At 38.5% G+C, this 14,782-nt stretch overlaps 1 protein-coding gene across 13 annotated transcripts in view; it reads left to right on the forward strand.

Annotated features, from left to right (window-relative positions):
* The window catches only part of DNM2 (dynamin 2), a 75,600-nt gene that overhangs the window by 57,613 nt on the left and 3,205 nt on the right, over nucleotides 1-14,782 (forward strand). For all 13 annotated transcript variants that reach the window (XR_007949523.1, XM_051971532.1, XM_051971528.1 and 10 more), the window contains 5 exons: nucleotides 3,198-3,307; nucleotides 12,303-12,414; nucleotides 12,673-12,837; nucleotides 13,244-13,479; nucleotides 14,057-14,308. Coding sequence is in view for 12 of the 13 variants with exons in the window: in XM_051971532.1 (XP_051827492.1) it covers nucleotides 3,198-3,307; nucleotides 12,303-12,414; nucleotides 12,673-12,837; nucleotides 13,244-13,479; nucleotides 14,057-14,308 (875 nt within the window). In the remaining variant the exon portion in view is untranslated. The remainder of the gene's footprint in view (nucleotides 1-3,197; nucleotides 3,308-12,302; nucleotides 12,415-12,672; nucleotides 12,838-13,243; nucleotides 13,480-14,056; nucleotides 14,309-14,782) is intronic.

Here is a 14,782-nt window from a genome sequence, read left to right on the forward strand (position 1 = left end):
AAGTGTTGTTTAATGTACCTTTTTCCTAAATGGAATCCTTTTCTGCCTAAGTTAGGGGAAAGAACCACAGACCCTCATGCTGTGTGTCCATATTTTTTTTTGCATGGGCTGAAACAGCCCCTGCTCAAATGCAGCAGTATATAGAACTATACTTGGCTTATGAATGCTGGACTGTGTTTGTAATGAGGCAGAGCAGAAGTGTCTGAGGAAGATGAGATAGAGGGCCAGAGCTTCCTGTAAATAGTGAGGGAGAAGCTTCCTGATTGGCCAGACCTAGATATCTTCAAATGGATCCTCTTTTCAATCTTCCTGGTCAGGCTTTCCCTGCAGCCCTTCTAAATTTGTTTTAGAGCAAAGCAGGTAGCAAAAAGACATTCTCCCCTAGACCAAGTAAGAATTTAGGCAAACCCCACTTTGCTTCCTTTCAGATGCCTGTTCCCTTCATCTTTTCCAAGCTGCAACTCCCCAAGGAGAGAGTACTAACTCAGAACCACTCCTCCAAGTGCCTTGGAAAATACTTTTGCTTTTTTTTTTTTTTTTTTTTTAAAGCTTTCCACCCCCACAGTCTAGAAGCTAGTCTGCTTTGTGGTGCGTCAGCTCTTAAGAAAGTACATTCTAATGGTTTCCAAGCTTCCATCTTGGTGAGAACACAGACACATCAGCAATTCATTGAGGTTTGAACAGCATTATTTGATTACATTTTTGAACTTGGATTGGCCAGTAGGGTGGAATAGGAATGTACAGACTAGGATAGTTTGATCTTGGATTAAAGGCTATACATTCTGAGTTGTTTTCCCCCCCTTTTCTTAATAATCAGGAATGATTTCTTTTTCTTAACTGGAGAGGGAATACAAAACTTGCCAGCTTCAGCATTCCAGTTAGACTAAGATGAGAGCTAGAGAATAACATTCCTCTGCTCGCCCCTTAAACCTTGCCTGTCCCCCGCCAGCAGTTTCCTGTTGGCAGGGTTCTCAGTGGGAGCACTGTCTGGCCCTTTGCTGTTGAGTAATGAGAACCAGCAGGCACTGTGAATAAGGCTCTGTGTTCTACAGACACAAAGCCAGCAGGAATCCTAGAGGTGAGGAGGGGAAGATAAAATATTGTTTCTCAAAAACAGAAAGTCTGTTCTGCTAATGTAGAGCCTTTCTCCTAACATACAACCATTACATGACAGCCCTTCCAGTAATTTCTCACCCATGTCCCTCAGAAACAGTCATAAACCTTTCTGGAAAGAAAGAAAAGAATGAAGAACAGTTAAAGATACATTTATTTTGGTAATTTAATAAAGAAAGGAAAGATACAAATATTTCTTTAAAAATAAAAATTTTGATTTTTTATTTTTAAATGACACCACTTTGTGTGTCCCCTTTGCCTCAGAATTGAAGGGATGTTTAGCTGAGGGAGCCTCTCAGCCTGGCTTTGTAACTCCCAAACTCACCTCCAGGCCTTTATTCCCTTACACAGAATCCATTTTACTTATAAACTTTTAACTTTTAATCTCTGGCCTACAAAGGCTGGGTGATTTCAATTTAACAAGCATTTATTAGGTCAATATTTTGTGTATGGCATATAAAGAGGAAAATACAGATCTTAAAGGACTTACCGGGAGGTGATATGCCTTGGCCTCCACTTTGCTGTGAGGGTAAGGTCCTGGCTCCTGAGTCGATGCTTTTCCAAGCCCAGCCTAACCAATGTGCAGACTACTGTACACATTTGCAATCTCCTGGACAGGTAGTCTGAACACTGGGTTGGTGGGGCTGGAATTTGAGGAGATTCTTCTCCTCCCCTTTGAAGCCATTCCTTTTGAGAAGGGATGTGTTATTAAAGCTTATTTTACAAGGAGAGGAAAACTGCTGTTCCCTCAAAGAATCTGCTTTGTCTCTTCTGACGTGGCAAGTCTTCAGCAAGACCCAGTCTAGAGAAAGTTGTGGTTTTTCAGGAAATCTTAAGGCAGGCGAGTGGGGGTGGGAGAGGGAGGGTTTAGGTTCATGGCCTCTGTACAAAGGAGGACGTCACTTTTGGGACATGGGGGGAGTGTATGCCTGTAGCATCTGGAGATATTTTCTGGGTGGAACATAGTTATAAGCAGTTCCAGATGTTACATTTCACTGAGGCTGCTGTAGCCCATGACTCAGGAGGGTGGCCCCTCCAAAAACAGCAGACTTGTGCTCATCCAAATCAAGAGCAGTTTTTTTTGCTGCTTTGGGGAAGGGAGGAGACAGGCAATTTTAAGAATAGGAGAAAACTCTCTCTGTTCTCCTGAAGTGAAAAGCCTTTCCAGTAGGCTTGCTTGAGAACCTTTTAAGATCTTTCAGGAACCATCTTTAGTCTTGCCCATTTATTTATCTGAACATAACAGAAAACCTAGGCTAGAAAATGGTACATGGCTAGGGTGGAGCAAGTCTCCATGCACAGATATCTCTGCCCTCCAGCTTTCTTCATCTGTCAATATTCAAAATAGTCAAGCGGCATGACTGAACTCTTGGCCCACCAAAAGACCACATGTTTTTCCCATTTCAGTTTCTTTGGGGTTCCCCCATCATTCTCAGGAATTGGTTTGGGAGGCACACATGACACCCATTCTGCCCTCTGGTTCCCTTCTGTCAGTAGAAGATCTAGCAAATTCAAGACTTGTTTAAGTGTGGATCTGGAAGCTAGAAACTTGCCTTCCACTTTTCCTATCATCTGTGAAATATTTTTTGAGTATCTGCTGTGTGCTGTAGCTTTGAGGACTTCAGAGATGAGTAAGATACTCCTGCCCTTTACAGGAATTCCAGATCTCATAGAGTCTTTTGCTTCTGAGTTGCCCTATTTATGGTCCAGAAACTGCCAGCTAGCTTATTGAATCTGTGCTCTTGTGTTTTCTGTAGGTATCAGAGAAGCTGGCAAGATAGATAACCAGCTCTTATTAAGTAGTTGAGAGGCATCATGGTTGGATAAAGAGATACCAAAATGAGACCTTCCCTATTTTCATGGAGCTTAGACAAGCTCCTGAACCATGTGTTCAGAAGGCTTGAGGCAGAGCAGGGCTCAGATCCTTTCTCATACAGTAGTAATAGTCATGGCAGCAGTGGTAGCAACATTAGGCAAGTCAAGTAACCTAAATGAAAATGGAACCATTTCCTAATTATGTAAATGTGTGACTATCTGATGTAGTTAGTTGTATCATTTTTTTTTTAATTTCCTGTACATTTTAGGAAAAAGAGAAGAAATACATGCTGCCATTGGATAACCTCAAAATTCGAGATGTGGAAAAGGGTTTCATGTCCAATAAACATGTCTTTGCTATCTTCAACACAGAACAGAGGTGAGGATAATCCCTGCTGTGTCCCACTCCCCCTCACAGTTGAGTGACTTGAAGCCAAAATGTGGTTTAATTAATCGGACTGCTCACCAGAACTCAGACAGAATCTTCTCTAGATGGAAAGGTGGCTTTCAGATTCTTGAGCCAGTTTTACAGAGACTGAAATTCAGAATTTTGAGCACCAAAAAGTTTCATTTGGTTGTGCCCCATAAGTTTATGTGAACTTTGTGTCTTAACCAACCTCCAAACATGCTAATTTTTAAATTCTAAATTTATATTGTTTAAGCATTGTCATTTTACGAGTGGGTGTTGTTGTTTGCTAATCATAGAATGACACATGATTTAGAGCAGGAGTCCTCAAACTTTTTAAATAGGGGGCCAGTTCACTGCCCCTCAGACTGTTGGAGGGCCGGACTATAGTAAAAACAAAAACTTTGTTTTGTGGGCCTTTAAATAAAGAAACTTCATAGTCCTGGGTGAAGGGTCTAATCATCCTCAGCTGCCACATCTGGCCCGCAGGCCATAGTTTGAGGACCTCTGATTTAGAGTATACCTTGATAAGAATTGAAAACTTTTGGGTTTTGTTTTTGTTTGCCCCCTCCCCTTTCCCTCAGGAATCTGAATTTGTCTTGGCTCTTTCAGAACTTGTCTGTACCTTTGAGACAGTTTCTATCCACTCCACTCCCCTTTCCTCTCCTACTCCACCCGAACTTTACTATGTATGAGAAAGAAAACAGATGAGTACTGAAGTACACAGAAGTGAGCCTCCTTTCCCTTTTCAAGTTACCTGTGCTAGGTAGAGGCAAGATGGCAGAGAAGCCAAGAATTTGCCTGAGTCCTTTCCAATTTCTCTTGGACACAACATTAAGTTGAGTCTCTCGAAGAATTCTGGAACAAACTCCACAAGGAAGATGGAATGAAACAATTTTCTAGTCCAAGATAACTTAAAAGTACTTCAGGAAAGGTCTGTCTCACTTTGGTAATATAGGAGTGCAACCTAGTACGGGTGGTGTCCTGGCAAGCCAGGTGGAGGCTTTAGCCACAACACAGATCAGCAGCTGAGTCCCTCACATCCAAGCTTCTGTCTCAGCAAGCAAACTGAGATCTCCAGCCCCAGTGAAGCAGACAAACTGCCAGCCTCAGAACACAGGGCCCAGCAGGTAAAATTGAGCAAGGTCCCTTAGCAGAGCAGGGAAGCTGCCAATCCCAGAGGCTCTGTAACAAGAGAGCCACTAAGTAGGCCCCTGGTCCCCAGTGCAAGAAGCTTGGGAAGGTGTCCCCTGCACTCCAGGAGCTGGGGCTCAATTTTTTAAAATGAGCGAAAAACAAACAAAAAAAAGATCCCTGACCACAGAAAATCATGATTTTGACAGGAAAGGTCAAAACACATACAGAAAAGGAAAACAATGTGCCTAAATGTGGGGCCTCAAAGAAGAATATGAATTGTGATCTCATACCCAAAAAGTCCCCTTGTTAGAACTTAAAAAGGATTTTTTAAATCAAGTAAAAAATGGTAAAATAAAATTTGGGAAAAGAAAGTTTATAACTGCAAGAGAATTATGGGGGAACAAAAGAATCAGCAGCTTGGAAAAGGAATTATAAAAATTGATCAAAGAAAATAACTCTGGAAAAACAACTGACTTGGAAAATAGATCCAGGAGAGACAATTTAAGAATTATTGGACTACCTGAAAGCCATGATTTAAAAAAAAAAAACCTGGATCACATCTTTCAAGAAATTATTGTGAAAAATTGCCCTGATATCCTAGAACCAAAGGGTGAAAATAAATCATTTAAAGAATCCACCAATCACCTCCTGAAAAAGATTCCAAAGTGAAAACTCCAGGAAATATTGTGGCCACATTCTAAAACTATCACATCCAGGAGAAAATACTGTTAAGCATCCAGAAAAAAAAAATTCAAATATCAAGGAATCACAGCCAGGACTTACACAGGACTTAGCAACTATTTCATTAAAGAATCAGAGAGCTTGGAATATGATATTCTGGAAGGCAAAAGAATCAACTACCCAGCAAAATTGAACATAATCTTTAATCTCCTATGAAATAGGAGACTTTAAAATTTTTCTGATGAAAAGACCAGCACTGAACAGAAACTTTGACCTTCAATACAAGACTCAAGAAATTTCAAAAAACAACACATGGTATTCAATAATGTTAAACTATTTACATTCCTCCATGGGGTGATGATACTTGTAACTTTTTAAAAGTATATCTCTATTAGGGCAGTTAGAGACTACGGATATAAATTGGTTTTGATGTAATGATAAAACAAATTTAAAATGTAAAAAAAAAAAAAATGTTCTGGGAGAAGAGTAAAGGGGAGGCAGAGTGGGATAAACTATATACTTGAAGAGGCATGAAAGATTTATTACAGCAGAGGGAAAGAAAGCAGGGGGTGAACATTGTTTGAATCTTTCTTTAAACAGATTTGGCACAAATAAGGAATAATATACATATTCAGTTGGGTAGAGAGATCTGTCTTGCCCTATGAGAAATAAGATGGGAAGGAGAAAAGAAAAGGGAGTAGTACTCTTAGAAGGCAGAGCAGATAGAAAGCAGGAGGTAGTAGTCAGAAGCAAAACATTATTAAGTATGCATAGGGTGAAAAAGAATATTATAAACAGGAAAAAAAAAGATGAAGGGCAATAGACATATGCAAATGTGAATGGGGATGAGCATTTCCATAAAAGGGAAGCAGATAGAATAGATTAGAAATCAAAATCCTACAATGTGATGTTTATAAGAAACACATTTGAAGCACACACACATACATGTGTACACGGAGGGACACACACAGTAAAGGTAAAAAGCTAAAGCAAAATATCACATGGTTCAGCTGAAGTTAAAAAAAAAAAAAAAAAACCCACAGGGTAATAACCCTGATCTCAAAGCAACAGCAAAAATAGAACTAATTAAAAGAGACAAGGAAAGAAACTACATCATGCTAAAATACAATGAAGTAATAGCAACACTAAACTGTATGCCATGTGGTATAGCATCCAGAATTTTAGAGAAGTTAACTGAATTATAGGAAGAAATAGATAACAAAACGGTAGAACTCTGGAGAAAGGGCCATAGAAAGATGAAATAAAAACTAATTAGAAACTAACCTAATCCTAAAGAATGAGTGGGTCAAACAATAACTCATAGAAATAATAATTTCATCAAAGAGAATGACAATAATAAGACAACTTGCCAAAATTTATGAGATGCAACCAAAGGAAATTTTATCTAAAAATGCTTATGTGAGTGAAGTAGAACAGATGAATGAATTAGGTATGCAATTTAAAAAGCTAGAAAAAGAAAAAATTAAAAACCACCAATTAAACACCACATTAGAAATTCTGAAAACCAAAGGAATATAGAAAAACAACAAAATTCATATGGAACAATAAAAAGTCGAGAATCTTAAGGGAATTAATGAAAAAAAAATCAAATGAAGGTGGTCTAGCTGTACCTGATCTAAAATTATATTATAAAGCAGCAGTCACCAAAACCATTTGGTATTGGCTAAGAAATAGATTAGTTGATCAGTGGAAAAGGTTAGGTTCACAAGACAGAATAGTCAACTATAGCAATCTAGTGTTTGACAAACCCAGAGATCCTAACTTTTGGGATAAGAATTTGTTATTTGATAAAAACTGCTGGGATAACTGGAAATTAGTATGGCAGAAATTAGGCATGGACCCACACTTAACACCATATACCAAGATAAGATCAAAATGGGTCCATGACCTAGGCATAAAGAATGAGATTATAAATAAATTAGAGGAACATAGGATAATTTATCTCTCAGACTTGTGGAGGAGAAAGAAATTTGTGACCAAAAATGAACTAGAGACCATTACTGATCACAAAATAGAAAATTTTGATTATATCAAATTAAAAAGCCTTTGTACAAACAGAACTGATGCAAACAAGATTAGAAGGGAAGCAACAAACTGGGAAAACATCTTTACAGTTAAAGGTTCTGATAAAGGCCTCATTTCCAAAATACATAGAGAACTGACCCTAATTTATAAGAAATCAAGCCATTCTCCAATTGATAAATGGACAAAGGATATGAACAGATAATTTTCAGATGATGAAATTGAAACTATTACCACTCATATGAAAGAGTGTTCCAAATCACTATTGATCAGAGAAATGCAAATTAAGACAACTCTGAGATACCACTACACACCTGTCAGATTGGCTAAGATGACAGGAAAAAATAATGATGAATGTTGGAGGGGATGTGGGAAAACTGGGACACTGATGCATTGTTGGTGGAGTTGTGAACGAATCCAATCATTCTGGAGAGCAATCTGGAATTATGCCCAAAAAGTTATCAAACTGTGCATACCCTTTGATCCAGCAGTGCTACTACTGGGCTTATACCCCAAAGAGATACTAAAGAAGGGAAAGGGACCTGTATGTGCCAAAATGTTTGTGGTAGCCCTGTTTGTAGTGGCTAGAAACTGGAAAATGAATGGATGCCCATCAATTGGAGAATGGTTGGGTAAATTGTGGTATATGAATGTTATGGAATATTATTGTTCTGTAAGAAATGACCAGCAGGATGAATACAGAAGGCTTGGAGAGACTTATATGAACTGATGCTAAGTGAAATGAGCAGAAACAGGAGATCATTATACACTTCGACAATGATATTGTATGAGGATGTATTCTGATGGAAGTGGATTTCTTTGACAAAGAGACCTAACTGAGTTTCAATGGATAAATGATGGACACAAGCAGCTACACCCAAAGAAAGAACACTGGGAAACGAATATGAACTATTTGCATTTTTGATTTTCTTCCCGGGTTATTTTTACCTTCTGAATCCAATTCTCCCTGTGCAACAAGAAAACTGTTCGGTTCTGCAAATATATATTGTATCTAGGATATACTGTAACATATCTAATATATATAGGACTGCTTGCTTTCTAGGGGAGGGAGGGAGGGGAAAAATCGAAACAGAAGCGAGTGCAAGGGGATAATGTTGTAAAAAATTACCCTGGCATGGTTTCTGTCAATATCAAGTTATTATTAAATAAAATTAAATTTAAAAAAAAAAGAAGAAGAAAACCAAAAGAGAGATGAACAAAATTGAAAGTAAAAAAACTATTGAACTAATAAATAAAACTAAGAACTGACTTTATTTTTTAAAAAAATAAATAAATACTTGGTCATTTTGATTAAGAAAATAAAACAATATTACCAATATCAAAAATAATAAGGATGAATTCACCAGCAGTGGAGAAAATTAAAGCAATAAATAGGAGCTATTTTGCCCAACTGTATATCAATAAATCTGATGATCTAATTGAAATGGATGAATAGTTAAAAAAATATAAATTGCTGAGATTAACAGAAGAGAAAATAAAATACCTAAATGACTCCCATTTTAGAAAAAGAAACTGAACCAACCATCAATGAACTTCCCTAAAGAAAAAACCTCCAGGGCCAGATGGCTTTATAAGTGAATCCTACCAAATGTTTAAAGAATAATCAATTCTAATACTGTATAAACTGTTTAGAAAAATAGGCAAAAAAAAAGTCCTATCAAATGCCTTTTATGACACACATACTATGCTGACAACCTAAGCCAGAAAGAGCCAAAACAGGAGAAAGAAAATTATAAATAATTTCCCTAATGAATTCTATATTGTACTAGAAATGTTAATTTTAGCGGTAAGAGAAGAAAAAGAAATTGAAGGAATTACAGTATACAAAGAGGAAACAAAACCATCACTTTGCAGATAATTTGATAGTAAGAGAATCAACTTAAAAGCTACTTGAAATAATTAACATTACCAAAGTTGCAGAATATAAAATAAACCCATACAAATCAACAGCATTTCTATATATTGCCAACAAAACTCAGCAAGAGAGAAAAAAAATTCTGTTTAAAATAACTATAAAAAATATAAAATATTTGGGAGTCCATTTGCTAAGACAAACCCAGAAACTATATTAACACAGTTACAAAACACTTTTCATACAAATAAAGTCAGATCTAAACAACTAGAAAAATATCAGTTGCTCATGGGTAGACTGAGCTAATATAAAAATGACGGATCTCTCTAAATGAATTCATACTAATAAAACTACCAAAAAAATTATAAAGCTAGAAAAATAAAATACATCTAGAAGAACAAAAGGTCAAGATTATCAAGGGAATTAATGGGGGAAAAAGTGCAAAGGAAGGTGATCTAGCTGTACCATATCCAAAACTGTTTTATAAAGCAGCAATCAGCAAAATTAGTTGGTACTGGTGAGAAATAGAATAATGGATCAGTGGGATAGATTAGATGCACAAGACAGTAGTAAATTACTATAGTAATCTACTGTTTGATTAATCCAATCAGGATTAGATCAGGAACCAGATCTTACTGGTATCAGAACTTACTATTTGATTTAAAAAAAAAAAAACTACTGGGAAAACTGGAAAATTACATGACAAAAATCAGGTATAGATATCTCACACCATATACCAAAATAAGGTCAAAATGAATATGCAATTTAGATGTAAAGGATAATACCACAAACAAATTAGGAGAGCAATGAATAGTTAACTTGTCAGATCTATGTTGAAGTGACAAATTTATAACCATGCAAGAGGTAGAGAATATTATGAAATGCAAAATGAATAATTTTGATTACATCAAATTAAAAAGGTTTTGCACAAATAAAACCAACTCAGCCAATATTAGAAGAAAAGCAGAAAGATGAGAAAGCATTTTTACAGCTAGTGTTTCTGATAGTCTTCATTTTTCAAATATATAGGAAATTGAATCAGTTTTATAAGTACATATGCCATTCCCCAGTTGACAAATGGCCAAAGGATATGAACTGGCAGTTTTCAGTTGAAGAAATCAGAGCTACCTATAGGCATGTGAAAAAATGCTCTAAATCACAATTGATTAGAAAAATGCAAATTAAGATAACTAAAGTTGATGTGACAGAAAAAGAAAATAATAAAATGTTGGAGAAAATGTAGAATATTGGGACACTAATTCGTTAGTGGAATAGTAAACTGATCCAACCATTCTAAAAAGCAATTTGGAACTATGCCCAAAGGTCATAAACTCATAAACTGTGCATGCCCTTTGATCCAAGAATACCACTCCTAGGTTTGTATCACAAAGAGAGCATTAAAAATAGAAAGAAAAAGGATCCAGATGTACCAAAAATATTTATAGCAGTTCTTTTTGTTGTGGCAATATTTTATTTAATTTTAAGTTTGAGGGATTTAAAATTGAAGAAATGCCCAAATAACTTGTGGTATATGAATGTAATGGAATATAATTGTGCTCTAAGAAATGATTAGCAAGCAGATTTCAGAAAAACCTGGTGAAATGAACAGCAGGAGAATGTCATACACAGTAATAGCAAGTGTATGCTGTAATGTTCTGTTTTCTGGAGGTCTTTGGACCAGTCTTTGTTTCAGCAGAGTAATCACCATGAGAATAGCCAGGGATACAGTCCAAATGCTTTATTATCTCCTTCACAGTCTGTTTCCTTGCCTTGGGTTCGGGCCAGCTTTCTGGAGGTCCTCCAGTCCTCTGTCTTCCCCGAGTCTGTTCCAGTCCTCCTCTAGGTCTGACTCTGGCTTCTTAAATACTCTTTTACAATTAAATCCATTCATCATACTGAGTATAAGCCAATCATTATATCACTAGGGAACCATTATTTGTTAAGATTAATTCAATCATGCTGAACTAGAGAACTATTAATCACCATGCTAAACTAGATAACCATTATCTTATCAATTCCACTGACAACACCTTGTTTAAATCAATCATGCAGAGTTTCAGTCCTCTGCAATATGCAATGATCGCTTATAATTGACTTAGTTCTTCCAGCAATACAATGGTCCAAGACAATTCCAAAAGACTCATCCACATGCTATCCACATCCAGAAAGAACTATGAAGTCTGAATGAATATTATTTTCACTTTTGGTTTCTGTGGCTTTTTCCTTTTCTGTTTTTTTCTCTCACAACATGACAAATGTGGAAATATGTTTACATGATTGCTTATGTATAACACATATTGGATTGTTTGTTATCTTGGGAAGAAAGGATGGAAGAAAGGGAGAGAAACAAAATTTGGAACTCAAATCTTATTAAAAATGACTGTTAAACTAACTTTACATGTAATTGAAAAAATAAAGTACTATTTAGCCCCTCAAAAAAGTTTCCTGTGCTCTCTTTATTTTTCTTCCTCAGCCTGGAGAAAAGCAAGGAATATAATATGCTAGTCTTCATGGAAGTCCTAAGAAACTCCTTTTTTCCTAACAGAAGTTTTATTAGTTTACTCCAGGTTGATCCTATTATCAGAGCCTCTAACAGGCTTTTAGAAGGCTAAAGATTAATCTTTTATAGATACCATCTGCCTTTTTATGTTACATTTTGACTCATTGACAAGTACAGGTATTCATATATACAAATAGCATATTAGAAAATAAGAAAGAACAGACAAGCAGCAACAAAAATTGTAAATGATTTCAGAAATGTCTAACGTCTGTTATTTACCATTCTTTGACTCCACTCCTACAAGATGTATTTGTCTAATTTTACATTGCTTCTATGTCATTGGTTTATATTTCTTTTTTTTATTTTTACTATGTATATTATATAAATGTGTTACTATTGTCATCTTTAACTACATGGTTGTAATTACTTTTTAGAATATTTTTCTGGTTCTGTTTTCTGCACTGACTGCATTTTTAAGAGGAACAATTTCTTCCCTACCCTCCTTTTTTTACCCCCAGAATGGCAATCAAGGTTTTTCTTTTCATATATGATAAGGTTCTGAAGCCAATTTCTAGTTTCTATTAGGGAACAGATCTGAGGGATTCTGTATGTGATTATTTGTCACAATTGCCAGACTCTGGGCCATTCTGTCAGGTGCCATGGGTAAGGTGGAAAGACAACACAGTGAATGGAGCAGCCCTTCAGCACACCTTATTTCTACTTTATTCCTGCAGGAATGTCTATAAGGACCTACGACAGATTGAACTAGCCTGTGACTCCCAAGAGGATGTAGATAGTTGGAAGGCTTCTTTCCTCCGAGCTGGGGTCTATCCTGAGAAAGACCAGGTTGGTATCTCTCTAGGTATCTGGGGATGGACAAGGGGAATGAGATGGAACTTTGGAGTGGGCCAAGACATTATCATGTGGGCAGAGGAGAGTATTCACCAGGTGGTGTTAACTGGGAACAGAGCAGAACAGGTCCTATAGAATCAGTTGTCTTATGCTTAATTTGAGTTCCTCTCATCATGTGAGAGGTTAGAAACATTCACAAGCTTTTTTTTTTTTCTTTTTCTTTTTCTTTCTTTTTTTTGATGTGGGACCCAGGCTGAGAATGAGGATGGGGCCCAGGAAAACACCTTCTCCATGGACCCTCAACTGGAACGCCAGGTGGAAACCATCCGAAATCTTGTTGACTCCTATGTGGGGATTATCAATAAGTCTATTCGTGACCTCATGCCAAAGACAATCATGCATCTCATGATCAACAATGTGCGTATTCCAAAGGCTCTCAATGTGTAGTGATTCAAGATCTGGGTAGCTGGACCATCTGGTCATCTCTGTCCCAATCCCTGCAGAATCCCTAAGGATGTGGGACATTTGGGATGTGAATATGTGCACAAAAGTCTTATGTTTTTCAGGTTCCCCTTGAGGTTTCAGTCCATGTTCCCAGGAGGGAAAAAGTAAAGTCTGATGGGAAGGCTCTGAGGAACTGGGCTTCAGTTGATCGAAAAGGGCTTTCTTTGGGGCTAGTCAGGTCTTTATTTCATACTGTGCATATAAGAGAAAGAGCTCCTAGACTGTTGGGGGTTTTGGGGGGTTTTTTTTGGGGGGGTGGAAAGGCCCAAGCCCCTTTCCTCCCCAACTTGATCTCTGGACTTTTCCCCTTATTCCACAGACCAAGGCCTTCATCCACTCAGAGCTACTGGCATATCTCTACTCTTCTGCGGACCAGAATAGTCTGATGGAGGAATCTGCGGACCAGGCCCAGCGTCGAGAAGACATGCTGCGCATGTACCATGCCCTGAAAGAGGCACTTAACATCATTGGGGACATCAGCACCAGCACAGTATCCACTCCTGTGCCTCCCCCTGTGGATGACACATGGCTCCAGAGCTCCAGCAGTAGACACAGGTCCGGCCAGTTGTACGCATGTTTGTCTGGGGAAAGGGGCTAGACCTGGAGCTGTGGTTGTAAGCACAGCTTTAGGGGGAGGAGGATAGCACCTTTTTACTTCTGCTGGTACCCAGAGCAGAACTAAGACCAGCAGGTATAGATAGTGGCAGGGTCAGTTCAGTATAAGAGTATATCACATCATATGTATATAATAACATAGGTGTTATCATGCTTGTTTCAGAAAACATGACTTAACAGTATTCCACTAGAGCTGGCTGACTAAGTGGTCAGCCTTGGGGAGGCTATAGAAAGCTGGACTAAATGACCTCTGAATTTTCTTCTCAGTCTTAAAATTTTTGATTCTAGTTAGGATCCAATGAGCTTATGAAAGCTGGGGAGGGTTGTCTAGGATCCCCAGCCCTGAGGCACTCGAGGGCAGACCACCATTGTCCAACAAACAGTTTAGATGCTTCAGTGTCATTGGCAGGTACAAGTTGAGTCCAGGAAATAGACTTCCTGTTCCAGGAAGGCTGAGGTAGGACCAGGCTTCTCTACAACTCTAGGTCCAATTTCTGTTCTCTGTCTTCTCTTGCAGTCCCACACCTCAGCATCGACCTCCTGCAGGTGTGCCTCCCCCAGGAAGGCCTCCTGCAGTCAGAGGTCCTACCCCAGGTCCACCTCTGATCCCTGTGCCTGTAGGAGTTGCTGCCTCCTTTGTGGCTCCCCCTATTCCCTCTCGGCCTGGACCTCAGAATGTCTTCACTAACAACGATCCCTTTTTAGCCCCACCTCAGATCCCATCTCGGCCAGCACGCATTCCGCCTGGCATCCCCCCTGGTGTGCCCAGGTAAGATTTATCCTAAACCCCTGCCCATTCCCTTTCCCTTTGCTCCCTGCCAGGGACAGTGCTGAATCTGTTGACAGTCTTGTCTTTAGTCTTTTGAGATAGTGGGTCATTCACATGGCGCTGAGAAAGTAACCCTGGGAATGCCAGGGTGTGGCTGCCAGCATTCCCAATTCTATCCCCTCAGGACCTACTGCCCATAGATATCTCTCTCAGCAGGGAACTTGTTGGCCATGGGAGCCAGCAGTCTTTTTTTAGTCAGTTGGTTAGAAGTATAATTCTCATCTGATTCCCAGGGGAGGAGCGGTGCAGGGTTGAGAGATCTGGCTTAGAGGTAGCTCTCTTGTCCATGAAAGGATGCTCTAGGGCTCCCAGCAAATGATTGGTCTTCAGACCCTTCCCAGCTTCTGTAGGCATTTGGATTCTGACACAAGTCTGAGTGGGTTGAGGGGAGACTGGAGATTCTCGGCTAGGCCA

The sequence above is a fragment of the Antechinus flavipes genome, chromosome 1 (assembly GCF_016432865.1).
Source record: "Antechinus flavipes isolate AdamAnt ecotype Samford, QLD, Australia chromosome 1, AdamAnt_v2, whole genome shotgun sequence".
Lineage (NCBI taxonomy): Eukaryota > Metazoa > Chordata > Mammalia > Dasyuromorphia > Dasyuridae > Antechinus > Antechinus flavipes.